General features: G+C 36.0%; 1 protein-coding gene across 1 annotated transcript in view; it reads right to left on the minus strand.

Moving 5' to 3' along the window:
* Positions 1-21,641, minus strand: part of LOC127672339 (uncharacterized) — a 77,447-nt gene that overhangs the window by 36,512 nt on the left and 19,294 nt on the right. The window contains exon 3 of the mRNA XM_052167433.1: positions 39-141. Coding sequence (XP_052023393.1) covers positions 39-141 — 103 coding nt within the window. The remainder of the gene's footprint in view (positions 1-38; positions 142-21,641) is intronic.

Below are 21,641 nucleotides of genomic sequence, written 5' to 3' on the forward strand. Positions count from 1 at the left end.
AGTTGGAGGAGTGAAGATGTCAGTTCCAGTATACTTACTAAAGTGTATCTGGAGGACCAATAATAAGGACTTCCCAACGATAGAGATCATTGTCGTCTATTAAACCTGCTGAAAAGCCTCCCACTGGATTTTTGTTGAGTTCTGTGGAAAAAGAAAATTTCAATAAAAACTTTAAAACAGTTTTTCTCCAACAGGTAAAGTATGACCATAAATAAGCTATAAACTATGAAAACTATTAAAATGCTACTTCATAACTATAACATTTCCATACAACAAGGAAGCCATGGGTATATTAACCTATCCAGATGGAATTGTTTTGTCTTCCTACATCTACCTTGGGATTCAACCAAAGCTCTTAGAATTCTGGGTAGGTTTTATGAGAGGCAATCAAAATGCAAATAAGGCTGATTCTCACAAGAGATTTTAGTTGAAAGAAAATCAAAAGTCAAATCAAATCAGAAATGGCAAGTTTTCTATAGCCTTTAAGACTAATTCTTAAAAAACAACCAAAAGCACTTTTACGTCAGAATTGCCGAGTGTTTTCAACTCTTACTTACATTAACATCTGTCTGATTGCCATGATGCCTTGAGGTACATTCAACTATGCAACAGGAATAGCTTTCTAAGAATAGCTGGTGCCTACAGAAATAGTGATGGTATCATAAGATTCTTCTCTTCTAAACAGTGTTCTGCCATGAAGAATAGATGATGAGGGCAGAAAATTAAGAATCGAGACAAGGAACTAGTAAGGTAGAAAAACAAAGGCCAACAAAGGATCATCAAACAACAGGTTAGGAAGAGTATAACCTTAAGAGTTTACAGAGATGGACGTAATAAAATAAGGATGTCTTTGTAATGGGCAGATCACATGAGTTTTTCAAATAGCCTTAAGTAAGTGTAACTGACATTAGAGGTATACTATATATACCTATAGGTATATATAATAGGTATACTATATAATTTGATAATTTTAATATACCATCATCTTTGAAGGCAGGATAAGAATCATGATAGTAAGTATACACAACAATCACCAGAAAAGTTATTATTTTGTCAAGAGAGCTGAGGACTGACTGATTCAAACTGGGCAGTGAGTAAGGACAAAACATGTTTAAGAGCAGTTTAGAAAGGACTTGCCAGAAATCTAAATGAGTACATGATTCTCATACAGTACTTGCCCATCATCAAGATAAGCCATCTAATCATGAAAGCAAATATAATACAACACAGAGTACTATAAAATGCCAAACAGTGTGCTGGTAACTATGGAAGCACTAACTCCATAACTTTGAGCAATCAAAGGTGGTTTTAGTTCAACAATTACAACTTCATATAGGGCTATTAGGTCCATCTTCATTTGTCAATCTACTGGAATTTGAAATTACTTGGGAGACACACCTCTTGTGCATGTCTGAGGGTGCTTCTAAAACAGTTTAATTTGGAATGTGGTTGGAACTATTCTAAAAGGATTGTGAAACAGAATACAAGACTCATACCCACTCCCATCATTTTACTGCTGTCACATTGCAGCTATCATACCTTACCAAGCATGACGAACTAAATAATTGATGAACCATAAACAATTCTTCCTAAAGCTGTTTTGATCAATTATTTTGTCCAACTAACAATAAAGTAATTAATGTACATCACAACATGCAGACAACAACAACAAAATGATAAAAATAAAGAATTAAATTGTATTTTAACACAAAGAACTTCTTTTCTTGGATTTTGAACACAGATTTTATAAATCTAATAAGCAAAGCAAACAGATAAAATCTGTATTTTAAAATACCATTAAGATATGATTTGCATTTTAAACTTATTATGTTTATAATCATATACCTTTCACTGAATCCCAACTATGTTGCTAGCTACTAAAAAAGAATACACATACACACTTTAGTGTTGATGGGAATGGTTCCTTTGAGGTCTAGCTCAAGAACTGCCCTCCTATCTTTGAAACCTTTTTAAAAATAATTTTTTAAATAATCTTGACTTCTGTTAAAAATCCTATTCATTATAGTTGCAGCCTGTATTGTATTACCTAGCATTTGACTATCATGGGTTCATTGTTCCAGAAAAATATATAAGTAAGGACAATGTGAAATAGGTAACCTAAAAGTAGTACAAGGAATAGGGGTTAAAGAAGTACAAAAGAAGGGCATATAACAATCTTTAATAGCTTTAAAAAAAAAAGGCAGGAAGAGCACCACAACTCTGAGGCCAGCCAAGTCTATATTGTGATGTCTAGTCTCAAAAGTTTAAAAAGGGGGAAGGGGGTACAGCACAGAGGGACACACACATTTTATTCCAGAACATGGGAAGTAGAGGTGGGTTAAGTTGCAAAATGACTGTGACTAATAATGAGACCCTGCCTTGGAGGGAGAAAGGGAAAGAGAAAGACTTATAGAATATCTACAATGAAGAATTGGGCCTATACTGAACAAAGAGGCATAAATGAAACAAGACAAAATGGCAAAAACTGGAAAGTAAAGGCGTTTGTTAGCCATATTAAGTTTCAACTTCATACATGGAGCAATGATAACCCTTGGAAGAATTGGAATGTATTTGTTCTTAATACATTTTCAAAAAGTAGGGCGAGCTTGGGAGGTTTAAATGTTCAAAAACCAGTTTTAGAAGTTGGATAGATAGCCGGGCGTGGTGGCGCACGCCTGTAATCCCAGCACTTGGGAGGCAGAGGCAGGTGGGTTTCTGAGTTCGAGGCCAGCCTGGTCTACAGAGTGAGTTACAGGACAGCCAGGACTACACAGAGAAACCCTGTCTCAAAAAACCAAAAAAAAAAAAAAAAAAAAAAAAAAAAAAAAAAGTTGGATAGATGGCTCAGAGCTTAAAAGATGATATACCAGGGAGCTTGAGAGATGGTTCGTTATTTAAGAGCACTAACTGCTCTTCCAGATGTCCTGAGTTCAATTCCCAGCAACCATATGGTGGCTCACAACCACCTATTATAGGATCCGATGCCCTCTTCTGGTATCTGAAGACAATTACATTGTACTCATATACATAAAATAAATAAATAAGTCTAAAAAAAGAAAAAGAAAGAAAGAAAGGAAAAGAGAGGAAAAGAAAAAAAGAAAAAGATGATATAGCAGTTGCAGAGAACTTGAGTTTGATTCCCAATACCCATATTAGGTGTAACTCCAGCTCTAGGGGAGACGATGCCATCTTCTGGCCTCAAATGCACAAACCCATATACAGACACAAATGTATACATAGTTAAAAAGAAAGCAGTCATTCTTTAAAAACCATGCTAGGCATGTTGGTACATACTTATAAATAACACAAACACTGAAGATACTTGATGAAGTGGTGAAATGGTTTTGAAACTAGAAAAGGTTAATGATTGTATAATACTGTGAACATAGATATGTTTATCTACTATTATTTGTATATATGTTGTTTATTACATTTGAACATAGTATATCTCATCTTAGTTCTTAAAATGACACAAATGTATTAAAATAGGAAACACAAGATGAGATACTTGTTTGAAAGGGGGAAACTTACTTAATGTTAAATTTCTACAGCACATATATGTTGTATATGTTGGGAGAGGGGCTGTCTTTGCAGAGTTATAGACTGTACTTTGGACCTTGCATACACTAGGCAAGTCTTCTACCACTGAGAGACATCCTCAGAATATATCAGGGTTTTTGCCAGAGAGGAAAGCAGGAAAACAAAGAAGCTAATATGTTTAACAGAGTAAATAGCCAACAATGATAAGTTCACTCTTCTACAGCATGGAAACACTATCTCAATTAAGGCCATTGGGTTCAAAAAAGAGAGCCAAAACCGTCTTCAGCATAAGCAGTAAAGATAACTAGAACAACACTAACAAGGTTAAGGTGGAAAAGTGCAAGTGGAAATTGTTTCTCTAAGGTTTCGATAGATAGAAAAATTACAGTAGCCATAGCCACGAGCAAATGAAATTCATGCAATCAAGTAGTTTTATTTGGTTGATTTTTCAGGTTTTTTTGGTTTTGTTTTGTTTTTTTTAAGGCACGATTTTGTCTTAGTGGGCCTGAAATTTGTATGTAGACTGGCTGACCTTACCCTTTAGCCTCTTTGCTAAGACTACAGACATATGACACTATAATGGTTGTGGTTATTGCTGCTGTTGTTTTAAATAGGATCTTCCCTTGCAGCCCAGGCTATAGAATCAGACCTCGCTCTGAGAAATAATCAACTAATTTGGGGCAGGGGGAGAGGCATGAATCCACAAAAACTAAGAGTAAGCATAATAGTGTATACTCTCTGATTTCAGCTTTTGGAGGGTGGGAAAAGAAGATCCTGTCAGACATGTCTCTAAAAAGATGAGAGCATATGAAAAGTGAACAAACATGAATTATTAGGATCAATACAAATTCATAAAGTGTTTTTTTAAAAACTAGGCTTATACACCAGAAAAGGTTCAGGGAAACAGTCATCTCAGTATGATGAACATTCCTAGTATCCACAATATGGTCTTCTAATACAAATTTACAGCTAACAGTGAAGCAGGGTTTTGTGAAGAAATGACAGATTCTAAGTCTGAGGCATAAGGAAAAAATATGTTAGGCTCTTCTCAATACTCAATAAAATGTGTTAGGCTCTTCTCAATACTAAATAAAACAAAAGCTATCAGTTAGAAGCCCCACTGGCTAAAAATGTTATGAGTTGAGTATTAGTATGAATAATAACCGTGAAGGATAGACAAATGTATTTCAATACATGAGTAACTAACATACACACACAAAACCAACCAGCCATGGCTGTTATAATTAGGTGCTAGTAAACCATTTTGTCATTTTGATTTGGGTCTTATCCCACAGCTGGCTTAATGCCAGCACTCAGGAGGCAGAGGCAGACAGATATCTGTGAGATCAAGGCTAGCCTGGTGTATAGAATGTGTTCCAGGACAGCCAAAGCTACAGAGAAAAAAGGATGGGAGGGAGGGATATACTTCTTCAACCATGTAAAGAATCAATCTCAGGTCAGCAGGCTTGGTAACAACATCTTTTCCACAGAGCCATCTCATCATCCAATTCTTGGCCTACTCTGTGCAAGCAATACATTATTTTGAAAACCAAAGAAAGTAGAAGAACCTTGCACTCTATTATCAAATACTGAAATAATAATTATGTTATCAAATAACATCTCTCTCTAAAAAACTCCAGTTATGCGATTGTTTATGGAGCCCCTGGGTATGGCTAAGTTGAACATGCACAATTTTCTGAATTACTCAAACAAATTTAACTTTTCCTGATTCAAAAGACATAGCTTCTTCTTCCTCCTTTGTATCTTCCTACTTTAAGAAGCTGCAGAAATTTAAAGTTTGCCTTCTCTGGGTTTTGGGGTCTTGTTTTGCTTTTTTTCTTTTAAAGCAAGATTGTCCTCTGGCTTAAAAAATAAAAATACATTAAGCTGAAAAGTTTCAGAAATGTCACTTTATTACTTTTTCTACATTTTTTAAAATTTCTATGTAAAATGAATAAGCCAAATAAATCTTTAAAAGATAAAAGTCATTATTTTTGAGGTAATCTCATGTAGCAAAACTGAACCTGTTCAAAGCTCATAGTAAGAGTCAAATATAAAACGGGGCGTGGTGGTGCACACCTGTAATCCTAGCACTTGGGAGGCAGAGGCAGGCGGATTTCTGAGTTCAAGGCCAGCCTGGTCTACAGTAGAGTGAGTTCCAGGACAACCAGGAAGAAACCTGTCTCAAAAAAAAAACAAAAAAAAAACAAAAAAAAAAACAAACAACAACAACAACAACAAAAAAGAGTCAAATATAAAACACACAGAGAAACACGTTAAGAGAATCCCTGTTATGAATATAACTAATAGAAGCTACATGTGAGAAATTATAAGGACAAGACCTGGGATTGCAAGCAATTTTCTATAGAATCTAAACATTAAAGAGGTGAGAGATGTTTATGAGTTAACTGAATATATGAAATCTGACTAGATAACAGATATTAAGAAATATCTGCCAGGCAGTGGTGGCACATGCCTTTAATCTCAGCACTTGGGAGGCAGAGGTAAGTGAGCGAATTTCTGAGATCCAGGCCAGCTTAGTCTATATAACAAGTTCTAGGATAGCCAGGGCTATGCAGAAAAACCCTGTCTCAATAATAAACAAACAAACAAATAACAATGATGATAGTAATAATAAAAATAAACATTTTGGTTTTTTAGACAAGGTCTCACTATCTGTCCCTAGATAGCCTGCTCTGCCTCCCTAGTGCCCCAGAACTAGGATTAAAGGCAAAAACCATGACCCCAAACTTAGAGTCCCATCTTTACAGCAGATCCTCTTTGAATCTTTTTTTTTTAACTTTCCATCTTTGCAAGTTTCTGGCTTTCTGAGGTAAAGTCTCACTATGTAGTCCAGGCTAGCGTTGAATTTATAATCCTGCCTCAACTTAGAATTGAAATTACAGAAGTGCACCATCATGCCCAATTCTTTAAACCATTAAAGTAACATATAAAACCTTTTATCTAAATATTCTGTAGATTCTCTTAAGTAAATTATGGTTTACCAAAATAATGTTAGCACTCTATCACAGGAATTGCTACACATCTATTGTAATAGTGTTGAGAAACAGAAAAGAGGTGTGTTTTGTAATTACTGTAACTACACAAACAATCATTTCCTCAACCTTCATTAATAAATCAATATTGGAAAAATACCAGTGGTGGTTTGAATGAGAACAGCCCTCATAGGCTCATGTTCATATACCTGGTTCCCAGTTTGTAGAACTGTTTGGGAAGGATTAGGAGGTATGGCCTTAATGGAGGAGATGTGTCAGCAGCAGTGAGCATTGAGATTAGCACTGTGTTTCTTGCTTGCTGTTTAAGAGTCAAATTCTCAGGTGTTCCTGCCACCATGCCTTTATTCAACCATCATAAAGTCTAATCCTCTGGAACTGTAAGCCCAATTAAACACTTTCTTTTATAAATTGCCTTGGTCATGGTGTTTTTTCACAGTAATAGAAAAATAACTAATAAAGTGATATATCAACAAACAACTGCAAAAATTTTATTACATTTCTACTATAGTTTTTTTTAAAGATCCAATCTAATAATCTTTATAGATTTCTAATCAACATTAAAACTGCTTACAATTAGAATATTTTTCTTTACATTTGAGTCATAGGCTACAGTGAGCTGACTTCCTAACTGGTTAAAAAAAGGGGGGGGGGACCATGGAGCAGACAGGCAAAAAACAGTCATTCCATATTTATAAAGACTTTCTAATATTCTGCCAAAAGGATTTTCTTCCTTAGAATTAACAGGTACATTCTACCACCTACATCTGACCATGGTGTGTCATTCTCAGGTTAAATAAAGCTGTTCTGTTGTCAAAGTCATCTAAATTCTCATTCTTTCTCTCTCCCTACAAACTTAAATGACTCTTATATTCTAAACATATCCTGATGAGTTTATCTAGACATATCCTGATGCCCTTTGTATGTTGTAGCTCGTGCTTAAATACAACATCATCAGCATACTTCTCTGCTGAAATCTGATGCAGCAGGAATTCCTGAGAACAGAAGACCATATACATTATATGGTATTATATGTCAGGACTAAGTCTGCATTTCAATTCTCCTTAGTCTTGCCAAATTTAGTCATCTCATTTTTTTTCCCAAGCTTCATTTTCTTATCCATAAAGTAGGATAAAACCTATAGTGGTATTATAAAACAGAAAAATAAGATGTGTGCATATAAGTGCTTGAGTCTGGAAGGCAAGGACCAACAGCTGGTGGTTTCAGATTTGAGACAGGGTCTCTCGCTGAACTTTGAGCTCACTGATTTGACTAAATTGGCTAGGAAATGAGCTCCAGGGCTGCCCCCGGCCCTTCTAGCATTAAGTCCCTGCAGGGAATCTAAACTGGGATCCTCTCAAGCTTTGGAACAGGCAATTTACTGACTGAGCTGTTTCCTCATCACCAAAAGAAGACACAAAATATTGTCCTATCTTAGGATACATGTAGAAAATGTTAATTATCCATTGTCTTCCCATAGTCTAACAAATACAATGTTCTTTAGAATCTCAAGAACAGTCTCAGGAAGTAGAAGGAGGGTCTTTGAGTTGACGGGTAGTTAAGACAGCATGGAGAGCCGGGCAGTGGTGGCGCACGCCTGTAATCCCAGCACTCTGGGAGGCAGAGGCAGGCGGATTTCTGAGTTCGAGGCCAGCCTGGTCTACAGAGTGAGCTCCAGGACAGCCAGGGCTATACAGGGAAACCCTGCCTCGAAAAAACCAAATTAAAAAAAAAAAAACAAAAAACAAAAAACAAAACAAAAGAATCTCAAGAACAAGCCTATACCTTCGCTACCACCTTTTAAGAAAAATACTAGCCAGCTCCAAACATCATCCAAACTATGTTTCTAATGAGAGTTGCTGTGAGCCCTCCTCCCCTGACTCCCTGCTTACAGTAAAAATATTCTAACTTCCAATATTCCTGAGGGAAGACTTTTTTCCTCACCATTTGTAAACCTACAAGACATCTATTAATACATGCTTAAACCTGTATTAAAATGTTTACTAAACTCTGTCTGCTTCATAATATGCTGTCTAGTCCTGACTTCTTTTCAAGTCAAATTCACAAATGCTGGTTTGGCTTGAGTCAATTTTCCTAAAACTCTTTGGGAATATGTTAGGCTGCTGAGGTAGACAGTGTGAAACTGCCTCCTTTACCTGTATCTCAAAATGCTGACAATAAGATACTGTATAAGTTTACTTTTAAAATGTAGTTTAAAAAATAAAAATGACTAACTATAAAAGTTGAAGCTAGAGAAATGTCTCAGTGTTTAAAAGTCATATATAAGCTTTCCGTAATAAATACAGCCTAAACTAATTCACAAGAAAATAAAAATATAGAATAAATAGAACATATTTGAGCAAGAAGTACTAAACTTAAAGCAATAACATGGGCATCTAGGAGAAGGAAATCAAGTAAAAAAAAATGTGGGCAGAAGAATCAAGTTGGTCTCAGATTTATTTCTCCATAACAATGCATAGCTGGTAGTGACAAAACTACAGAATTCTAAAGCAAAGTGTGATACAAAGAATAAGGAAGTCAAAGAAATCAAACTAGGATGAACAAGATTGTGGATGAACCTTAGAACTTGTTTCTTAAATTTTTTTTCTTTTTTACATCATTTATAGTGTGAACATGTACACTGCACCATACTGTACATGTGGAAGTTAAAGGACAGCTTGCAGGACTTAGTTCTCCCTTTCTACCATATGAATTGAATTTTGGTGGTCAGGCTTCGGGACAGGAACCCTTACCCAGTGACCCATCTCTCTGGCCTGCTTCTTGTACTGCTAAAAATGAATTTTGTAATCCGAAACACAAATAATAATTACTGAGTCCACACAAACACCCAAAACTAAAAATATTACCACAAGCCTAAAAATATACACGATTGCTCAGCAGTTAAGAATATTTATTACTTGTGAAGGTACCTAGGTTTGGTTCCAGCAACCAAATCGTGGCTCATAGCCATCTGTAACTACAATTTTCAGAGATCAGATACCCTCTTCTAGACTCTATGTGCACCAGGCATGCACAAAATATACAAAAATATATGCAGGTAAACCATACATACAAAAAAATTAAAAGGCAAATTAATACATATGTATGTGTACTTTTATATATATACATAGATTGGTTCAATCTCTGTAACTGCATGGACTGATGATTTGGTCAAGTACAAGAGTACTGTTTTTATCTAAAAATTGAATTGATGAGTACCAAAATAATTTGGCTGGATATTTTTTGGTTGAGACAAGCATGACATGAAAACTTAAGTCACATAGGTCAGAATAACAGTCACCTATACAGAAATATATCACCTTGAATAATAAAGTAAAAATACTTATATGATTAAGTAGTAATCTATTTTCATGTAACTATAGAATATTTATAAAAATACAAACAGTATACAAAACAAACACTCAAATATATGTATTTTAAAACACTGTTGAGAGAGCTAGAGCAATGACTCAGTAGGCAAAACACTCATACATATGATGTAAAATCATTCTTTTGAGAGGAGGGAGGGAGGGAGGGAGGGAGAGAGTGTGGGAAGGAGGGAGATGGAGAGAGGAGGGAGAAGGAGAGGGAGGGACGGAAGGAGGGAGGAGAAAGAGAGAGAGAGAGAGAGAGAGAGAGAGAGAGAGAGAGAGAGAGAGAGAGAGAGAGAGAGAGAATTGAGAGCTAGAGAGCTGGTTCAACACCTAAGAACACTTACTATTCTTGCAAAGGACCCAGGTTCAGTCTTAGCATCTATGTGGCAGCTCACAACCACCTATAACTAAAGATCTAAGAGGTCCAATAACCTTTTCTGGCCAAGGGTGGTACACTTACAAATATCCAGGCAATATAATCATACACACACAATAAACCTATTTTAAAAAAAAAAATCAAGCCAGGTGTGGTGGTACAAGCCTTTAAAGCAGAGGCAGGCAGATCTGTGAGTTCAAAGCTAGCCTGTTCTACAGAGCAAGTTCCTGGACAGCCAAAGCTAGAGATTTCAACAGCCCCTACCCCTGCAAATCTTCCACTACTTCTTAGACCTAGGTGTATGGGAGAAAATAATCTTAGCTAAGCATCAGGCCATACCAGGTTCAATACAAGGCATATCAAGTAAGACAGTATTTGAACCAGCTATGATACACTCTATTATGGTTTAAAAATATATGAAACATCATGTATGTTCACGCGTGGAGCATTTGGCCACCAGCTGGTGTTGCTGTTTTGGGAAGTTGTGAAAATTTGAGGATTGTGGCCTAACTAGCAGAAGTGGACTGGTGAGACAAGGCTTTAAAGGTGATAGTAATTTCTGGTTCTAGCACAAATGCTCTGAATCCTGATCCATTAGGCTATAAAGAGCTCCAGGAAAGTGATCTATCTTCCTGCTGCAACACTATTCCTGACCATGAAAAACTATACTTTTTAAAACCATAAGCAATTGGGTGGGTGGTAGGCGGTAGAATCTTGGTGGGGGGGGAGGAGAAATAGAACCATGATCCAAACAAAACGAACTTTTCCTTAAGATGATTCTGTATTGATCATAGCCACAAAGAAAGTAATGAATATACAGATGCATATTGATTCACTTTCTGGTATATCCCTCTATCATGCTTTAAATTCATTTTCAAATCTTTACCTAAGGTGATGGAAATAATATACTTCTGTGATCCGAATCATGACTGACTTTATCCCTTATTCACTTTCTAGTAATAAAAGGGAGAGTTCTGACCATTCAGAAATGGTATACATGCAATCAATATAATCTTTACTGAAAGGTATTCTGGGCCTTTTCACCATTAAGAAGCTTTGAAGAAAATAAGACATTATATAAAAACAATGAGTATAGGCAGGAGGCCTAGGAAAGCACATGAAACAAAATAAAAGAGCAAAAGAGAATGAGGGGATGAAAATATATGTGGCCATTATGGACGAAGTATGGAGGTTCTTTATAACCTCAAAAACTAGGACTGTCCTATCCAGCTACATCAATCCTATGTATATACCCAAAAGAATCCAAAAACAGCATTACCACAAAAGGTACCTGCGCGCACAATACTTACTGCAATTCTATTCACTATTAAAGATACAAGTCAGCTTAAATGTCCATCAATAGATGAAGACAAATAAAATGTAATTATGTCTACAAAATGGAATTTTATTCAGCTATAAAGGATACAATGGCTTAAAGGGCAAAGTACTTGTCATACAAGACCAACAGCAAATTTAATAAGCAGAATCAACATGAAAGTGAAAGAAGAAAAACAACTTGACAAACTTGTTTTCTGACTTCTACAGGCACTCTGTAGTACAACTGTGCAAACACTTACTCATAAAATATCACAGTTTCAAAAAAGTAATAATTTAACATTTTAAAAAAGGAGTGAAATATGTAACTTGCAAGATAATAAATGGAAATAGAACCCATCATATGTTGAGTGAAATAAGCTAAACTAAGATAAATATTTAATGTTTTGTCTTATAAATCTCTCAAGACTATATTATGCATGTATATGTGCACATAAGTATATTTGCATGTGTTTGTATATCATGAATATAGAAGGAATACTATTTGAGAAGTGGAAGGAAACAAGCAGTAGGGGAGAGGAAAGAGAACAATAGAAGTGGTCATAGTGCAAGTGCGAAAACCAAAACAACTTAACAATGAACAAAGCCATAAAAAAAAGCACACATTAAGATTGTTTTCATGGGACTGGAGAGATGGCTCAGCAGTTAAGAGCATGACTGCTCTTCCAAAGGTCCTGAGTTCAAATTCCAGCAACCACAAGGTGGTTCCCAACCATCTGTAATGAAATCTGATGCCCTCTCTTCTAGTGTGTATGAAGACAGCTATAGTGTACTTAGATATAATAAATAAATCTTTTTTTAAGAAAAGATTGCTTTTATGTTAGCTCAGTGGGCTCATGCTAACATACATAAAGGCAAAACACACATACACATAAATTTAAGCCAAAAAAAAAAAAAACCCTCAGCTGGGAGGTAGTGATGCAAACCTCTATTTGCAGTACTTGGGAGGCAAAAACAGGCCTATATCTTGAGTTCCAGGCCAGCCTGGTCTACAGAGGGAGTACCAGGACAACCAGGGCTACACAGAGAAACGAACACTGTCTTGGGGGTAGGGGAAAGGAGATTGTTTCTATGCAACAGAAAAGTGAAGGTGAAGATGATTTACACGTTTTCTGAAAACAAGTGGTAATTTGCCCCACAAATTTATAGACACAATCAATATGGACACTACTGAGCACTGCATGAAGAACAGTTGTTCAGTATCTTCATAGTTCTAAAAGACAAAAGATAAGTTGCAAAGCAAGCCATGAATTATTTGAGAAGATTAAAAACTATACCTGGAGGCTAAGAGGATGGTTCCACACTTGACTTATAAGCACCAGAACCTAAGTTTGATCCCAGAACCCACAAAGAATTACCAGGGTTACAAACGGCACATAGTTAGTTGTAATCCTAGTCGTGAAGAGGCCAAAACTAGAGAATCCCTGTGGGTCTCTGATCACCTATCTCAAAGGAAATAGAAAGTGTCCTGAAGACAACATATAAGGTTGTTCTCTGGCCTCCACATGCACACATATGCACTGGCATGTTATGTGTACATACACATATACACTTTTTTTAAAATAAAAAAAAAATATTTTTTGAGACAGGGTCTCTGGCTGGCCTTGAACTCAAGAGATCCACCAGCCTCTGCCTCTGAAATGTTGGGATTAAAAGGATATACCATCATCCCCAGCCTTAAGATATTTTTAAAATAATCCATAAGGGGGACTGGACAGATGGCACATTGGTCCTTGCTGCTCTTGCATAGTATACAGCACACACATGGAAGCTCACAATCACTTGTAACTCCAATTCAAGGGAACCCAATGTTCTTTTCTGGCTTTCTTAAGACACTAGGCCTACACATGGTATGTATGTATACATATATACACACATACATGCAGGCAAACCCTCATTGTTAACAAATAATTCTTAATATATAATTAACCTTTAGAAACCTACAGGTAAACACTGTAGCACAGAAAGACCTATAATTCCAGCAACTAGCAAGCCTGATGGAGAATACCTAGGGTTCAAATCCAATCTGGGCTACAGAGTGAATTCAAAACCAGTTTTGGCATTAGAAAAGAGGAGGAAGGAAGGAAGGAAGGAAGGAAGGAAGGAAGGAAGGAAGGAAGGAAGGAAGGAAGGAAGGAAGGAAGGAAGGAAAAGAAAGAGAGAGAGAGAGAGAGAGAGAGAGAGAGAGAAAGAAAGAAAGAAAGAAAGAAAGAAAGAAAGAAAGAAAGAAAGAAAGAAGAAAGAAGAAAGAAAGAAAGAAAGAAAGAAAGAAAGAAAGAAAGAAGAAAGAAAGAAAGAAAGAAAGAAAGAAAGAAAGAAAGAAAGAAAGAAAGAAACAAACAAACAAACAAACAAACAAAGGGGAAAGACAGAATGCCCCTCTAGCTCTTGCAAACTTGCCTAGCATGTTTAAGGACATAGGTTCAACCCCTGGTACCACAAAGCAAACAAATCTACAAGAATATTTAAAAGTCAGTGATAAAGCAGTTTATACAGTTAGCACAACTGTAATAGACTTCCCAGCTAACTATAGAAAACAATTATTAAACATGAAAATATTTAAAAAATAAATTTGGGGAATCTGGAGAGATGGTTCAGCAGTTAAGAGCACTGAGTGCTCTTCCAGAGGTCCTGAGTTCAATTCCCAGCAACCACAGGGTGGCTTACAACCATGTGTAATTGGATCTGATACACCCTTCTGGTGTGTCTGAAGACAGCTACAATGTGCTCATATATTAATTAATTAGCTAATTAATTAATAAGTCTATCTTTTTAAAAAAAGGTGAATTTGAAGTAGTGAGATGGCTCAGTAGACTGCCACCAAGTCTGATGATCTGAATTCAAGCCCTGAAACCATTACATGGTAGAAGGAAGAGTACCAATTTCCACAAGTTGTCCTCTAACCTCCACATGAGCACATTAAACACACAATAAACACATTGGGGTGGTTTAAACTAAAATGTCCCCAACAGGCTCATGTATTTGAATACTTGGTCACCAGCTGTTGTTGCCATTTTGAAGATGTTATGAAAACTTTATGAGATTTGACATTGCTAAAAGAAGTCTATCACTAAGAGATAATTCCTATTTTGGCCATGTGCTGCTATGTTCCACAGCCCCACACCCTTGACATTATATTCTTCTGGAACCACAGTCAAAATAAATTCTTCTCTAAGTTGCATTTGGCCAAGGTATTTTATCACAGCGAAAGAAAACTAATACATGGATAAATATAACAAAAAAATTTAAATGAATTTACAATTCCAACAAAAAATTTACAAAGTCTTCTAGTGGAAACACATGTGGAAATAAACATAGTCTAAGAATTTGAATAGGCCACCATAAACCAAGTTAGAGTAAGAAAGGAAAAAACTTGCACAACTTTTTTAAAAAGTAAAGGACTTTCTGTGCCTCTATTCTCTTATGGGGTGTAACCAAATTTCTTTGACAAACCAAACCCGTCCTCTAAGATTTTACTGTATCTCAATCCTATTCATCCTCTACTGATCTGGACTCCTGACATTCTCACGTTGCCTCACAGTTTCTTCCATCATTAAACCCTTCCAAATTGGAGGGCAACTCTTCAAGACATGGAATGAGACAAAAGAAAGTGAAACCATATGATTTAAGACAGGACATTTATAGAGAAGTTAAACATTGTATGCAGCAAGGACACTCCTTAAATTGTGGGAGTAAACTACTCAAAACACCTTCAAGAAGTCCTTGAAACTCATTAGATTCACTAGGCTCCTCTTTTCCCAAGCATATGCATAATGTAAAGACTGCTGAGAGTTACTCTCACACATTCTGAGTTACCTAGAAGAGGCAGACACCAGCTAAAATGAATGCCCCCAGGGGGAGGGGGACGACGACTAGAAAGGACACCCCCAAATTGCTGAACTGCTATCAGGTTATAAAATGAAGCCCAGGTTTACAATTTTCATGAGCTGTCACCCGTCTGGGTGGCTTTACTGATATAGTGTCTTCTGAGTCATTTCTGCTTTATCACTGACTTTTAATTTAAATATTCTTGTAGGTTTGTTTGCTTTGTGGTCACTTTTGAGCCCCCCATAAAAAAATTTTTTTAAAAGCTAGGGTGGTGGTTCATGCCTGTAACCTCAGCACTCAGGAGGCTAAGACAGAAAGATCTCCAAGCCAAAGCTGAGATAACTGGAACATAAAAATATTTTCGCTGGAAAAATTCAATAATAATTCAAGTAATTTTAATTACAACTTTAAAAACTCAAAATGAAAGAAATATTATAGTACCAGGATATGAAAAAAAATTACATACCTATTTAGTATACTTTGAAAGAGTAGATGCTGACATGAGAAAATTTAGTTGTTTGAAGAATGAAATATGGCAATTTGTAGCTGAGAGCTACAAATTAAGTTTTGGGCCAGCCTAAGCAAAGACTTTCTTTATATTTATGTGAATATATCTATGTGAGTTCCTCCTGTAGCTTCTATGGCACTTCTCCCTATGTAAAATGTTCTTTTTTTTAAGATTTATTTATTTATTATATGTAAGTACACTGTAGCTGTCTTCAGAAGACACTCCAGAAGAGGGCATTGAATCCCATTACAGATGGTTGTGAACCACCATGTGGGTACTGGTATTTGAACTCAGGGCCTCTGGAACAGCAGTCAGTGTTCTTAACCACTGAGCCATCTCACCAGTCCCAGAAAGGTTCATTTTAATCTCATTGATAAAGACATTGAAAACAGAAATAACTTCACATGGATACAAACATTAAATTCCCCTAACCTGCAAGCCATTCTTTACAGAGTGAGGAAATCAAAGCCTCCATTAGAATAATGGTGGTTACTCTGGCTGTCCTGCTAAGAAACAAAGCTAGAGTATTACAATGCTGAGCAAACTTAGAAACACATTTTATAAATTAATTTTTAAATAAAAGTAAATACATATTTTTAAGTAAACAAGTAAATTATAGGATACTCTTTCAACATATTTGGGTATCTATTAAAAGTACTTTAATACCTTGTGTGTATTGTTTAAAAGCCTTCCCTGAATTGAATGATTCAGTAAGCATGATAATGGTAAGTGTGCAGTGACCTAACAAATATTAACTAACAAAAAATAAACAACAATGTCTCAGATCCTGTTCTAAATTCATTGTCCTGTTCCCTGACTATAAGAGGTGAGGTGAAAAAAACAGAAGCAAAGGAAGCCGACCTGTAAAACCTTTCTAAAGCAATCAAAACTTTTAAAGCCTATCTTCTTGACTTAGAAATGGCTATTCCTAGAAGAGAAATAACTGGAACATAAAAATATTTTCACTGGAAAAATTCAATAATAATTCAAGTAATTTTAATTACAACTTTTAAAACTCAAAATGAAAGAAATATTATAGAACCAGGATATGAAAAAAAATTACATACCTATTTAGTATACTTTGAAAGAGTAGATGCTGACATGAGAAAATTTAGTTGTTTGAAGAATGAAATATGGCAAATATATCATCTATCTCTTTAAAAAACAGAAAGTGGGTTGCAAAGATGGCTCAGTTGTTAAGATCACTTGTTGCTCTTGCAGAGAACCTGGGTTCAGTTCCCAGAATTGGCATAGTGGCTAACAAGCATCTGTAACTTCAACTCCAGGTCATCTGACAGCCTCTTCTGACTTACTTGAACTCCAGGCACACAGGTGTACAGACATACATTCAGGCAAAGAATTCATGTATGTAAAATAACAAATCTTCAAAACATTTTAATAGCAAAACAAAAACTAAATTCTTCAAGTGTATACATATAAAAAAAAAAACCCTTTTGACCTAATATTCTAGTCTATTATTCAAGAGTTCCAAAGTGCCAATATGAACCTAAGCCAATAAAAATTCTTAAATTTTTTTCAAAAACTACATAGTTTGCCCATGGTTCTGAAGGATGGAGACAGATAGAAGAACATGAACTGGTCAGCAAAGTGTAGGGAGCAAAATCCTCACAGAGGGGCTGAGGCGAAGGAGGAAGGCTAAATCTTCTGGGCAGAACCCCAGAGAGGAGCCAAGTCAGTGACCGATGAACGAGGAAGGTCAGTAGTGAGAAGTGGGACTGAAAACATCTGTCATAGCAAGAAGTCAAGAGAGAATGCCTAAAGTTGATAAACCAAAAACACAGACACTATAAACATATCATTTAGAAGCATGGAGTTAAATCCCCAGGAAATCTGAACCAAAAATATTTTATGAAAGCAGTTGTCCCTAGGGAGCAGCAACAACTCTTTAGTAGCAGTTTATTAGTAGAATTTTAGGTATTTAATTTTTAGCTTTTATTATTGGTAAATTATATTTTATTCATTTTGTCTGAATATACAACCAAAATTTTACTTATTAAGTCAGGGCAATAACTTATTTGACAGTGTTAGTCACCGACAAGATGTGGAATCAAACAAATCTACCGTAATTTGACCAGAATTCCTTTCTCCTAACAGAAACAAAAAATAGTATTGTTAGTAAATGTATCGTTTCAGTTATAAAACATTTGCTTATATGTGTATATGTGTATATATGTGTATACTAAAATGCTAGCCAAAATACCTTGCTGTTATTTTGTTTTGTTTATTTTATGAGACAGGGTGTCTGTGTGTATCTCTGGCTGTTCTAGAACTTGTTCTACAGACCAAGCTGACCTCAAACCCAGAGATGTGCCTATCTCTGCTTTCCCGAGTGCTGGGAAGACTTCCACTTCCACCTAGCCTACCTTACTGTTTCTATGATCAATTTAGCAGCCAGAGAAACCCCTATAAACCTAAATAAACAGGAAGGCTGTTTAAGAAGTGCACTGAGTAATGAATTTAACTCATGCACTAGACACTATTGTAAGGAAACTGATGACATTTAAATTTGGCTTGAGACCTGGCAGAACTTATGAGATTAAAAACAAAGTCCACTGTTAATTTTTATTAGAGCTAATAGGCTCTGGAGTGAGACTGTTTCCAAAGAAATCTGATGTTTTATTCCAACCATTTTGAAAGAGAGGAAATCTTTAACTTTCCTACTATTTCTGGATACAAACATGGCAGGTGTTGATAGAGTGCACTTCACTAATCTTCTAATTACAGAATAAAAGAGATCAGAAGCCTTGGGGCAGGGAACTGAGGGCTTTCTTTGCATGACTTACATTCTAGTTAGTGACACTCTTTATGTCCTCGAATACGGTATCAATCCATAATTACAGGTGACCTTCTTAATCCAATATAGACATGACAAGACATACTAAGAACAGAAATGTAACATTGCTTGTACAATATAAACAAGTTATAAAATTTAATGTGGGTCAGTATAGAGTACTTATCTCTCACATGAGAGGCCTCAGTCCAATCCTCAGGAAAAGAGAAAAAGAAAAAATATATGTATGTATGTATGTATGTATGTATGTATGTATGTATGTATGTATATAAGCAAAGGTCATGTATCTGATAGATATAAAATTTTTTATCATACCTATTTTATAAATGATTTTAAATTCTTTACAGAATATCCACAGGGAACAAAGTTACAATCCTCAGATTATGTCATGAGGTATCACTTTAAATTGGCTAATTACTATTTTCATGTGTAAACACTTGTGAGGGGAAAACCCCACATTCTCTCCAAATATAAATGTGACCACTTGGCCACCTAATTAATAGCTGATGCCAAATAATAATGAAACTCTGTCTAAAATAACTGGCACAAAGCCAAAAGCAGACAAAGCAATTATATAAAATGGTTCATCAGAATACTAGAAAAGCCATGATTTAAATAAAAATGAATATAGGTTTTATTAGCATGAATGAAAAGAAAATTAGACCTTTTTCTTTAACATATTCCTTTAAATTCAAGTGTGATCTAACATCGCTGCCTCTAAATTAAGTTAACTTTTTCCTGTTTGAAGGCTTCTCTAACTTGGTGAAGGGAGGCTTTGAAAAATACACCTGGTAGACTGGAGAGCGAGCTGTTTGCAAACACATCATGCCAGATTTGAACACAGTATTTACTTAAAACTTAACTAAGCCGGTTATTTTCAGTTTGGATATCATAAAACAATTTTCAGTTTTATCTCTGTTGGTGATGTTTTGTTCATGATGGAATGTCTAGAAGACAAATTTTCTCAATAATGTTTTTTCTTCCTTTCCTTTTGAGGTATTTATAAAACCAAAAACAATTATTTCTAGGTACTTAATTCCACCCTCCAGGACATGAAGTATGTCTGTTATCATACAGAACACCTAGATTGCTTTTAAACTCAATGATAATTAAGGAACATCAAAGTAAACCCAAGCTGTTTCACAGGGAACCTGCACCTATCATCTTCTGGCTACTGAATGACAAATTTCTTGTCCCCTGGAGTTCCACCAAGAGTTGTTAGCTGATTTTTCCCCTCCCCTAAACAATAGAATGTTCTTTCTTAACATAGCCTTTACTCTTTTAGGGATCAGATAAGTCTAAGCTTTAAATGTAAACCACTGAAGGCAAAGAAAGCAAGGCCAGACACATGCAGCTACAGAAAACTTAAAAGCTCCTCCATGGCCAAGGCAAAAGAAGCAACGAGCAGAAGGAAAGATAACTCACAGAATGAGAGGAAAACATTTAAATTTCTGATATGACAGTAATATCCAAAATATATAAAGAACTCCTAAAACTCAAAAACTAGCAAAACCTATGTAATCCAATCTTAAAACGGACAAAATATCAAAAAGGGTCCTATGTCTACCTATCACACTCAACCCAAGAGAGCTGAGGCCAGAGGATAAATGGAAGCTACAGCTGGCTCAAGTCCATAACAGCTACTAGAAAGACTGAGGCAGAAGGATGGGAAATCCATGGGTCTAAAGCCAGCCTACGCAACTTCGTAAGACTTTGTCTTGAAATAAAACACATAGGAGCTGGACACACAGCTCCGTGGTAGAGTGATTATCTCAATGGCTGAGGTCCTAGATCTAATATCAGTACTGGTAGGTGGGAGGCTAAAAAGGAGCATCATTCCATCCCTAGATTTCAAGGCCAGTAGAGACAACAAAACCACAGAAGAGATATGTCACCTCACAGTTGTTATCACCATATTTATCATAAAATAACAGCAGGCATTGGCGACAACATGGACACACAAAATACAACACATAGACACTCTTGGAAGAGCATAAAATGGTACAAATGTTATTAACCCCACCCCCAAAAAGGCAATTTCTCAAACTACAAAAGGGAGACTACCACATGGTATGATCCAGCAACCCTACGTAATAGTGTTATCCAGAAGGACTGAAAGAAGGAGGGAAAGAAACGCAGGGGTAAAGTGAGACCACGTTTTGGGGTTTGGTTTTTGTTTGTCTGGTTGGTTGGTTTTGCTTTATTTTTGACAACATTCCAAAACTGAGAACAAGGAAAATATTATGTAAGTTGGACTTCATCAAAATTAAAATGATAGACAGTGTTAGGAATGTTTCTGAGGGCCACTGTTGCTCACTGTCACTAGTATTGAGTTAACATTTAACATGTAATAACATCTTGTCTGGAAAAAAACATTCTTAAACTTCTTTCAAAAAATTTTAAATTGTTTCAAAGGGCATCAAAAATATAAGAAGACAGCTCACTGAATGGGAGAAAGTATTTGCAAATCTTGAATCAGATAGAGGATTGTAACCACACCGTATGAGCTTTTATACCTCAACTATAAAAAGACAATCTAGGGGAAGTGAATACCTCAGCAGGTAAAGGTGTTTGCCACCAGGCTTGAAATCCTGAGTTCAACCCCTGAAACCCACATGGTAAAAGAGAGCCAACATGCAACACGGGACACATAGTCCTAACTTTTACCACATATGTATTTTTTAAGACCACAAGAGGTTTTTTTTGGTTTTTGGTTTTGGTTTGTTTTTCTGAAGACAACTCAAATGGACAAAAAGAAGGCCACATGATCCAACAATTCTTCTTAAAGGTATACATCCAAGAGAAATAAAAACATCTGACACTCTCCCAAATAAAGTTCTCAGCAGCATTATGC

Source organism: Apodemus sylvaticus, chromosome 22 (genome assembly GCF_947179515.1).
Source record: "Apodemus sylvaticus chromosome 22, mApoSyl1.1, whole genome shotgun sequence".
NCBI lineage: Eukaryota > Metazoa > Chordata > Mammalia > Rodentia > Muridae > Apodemus > Apodemus sylvaticus.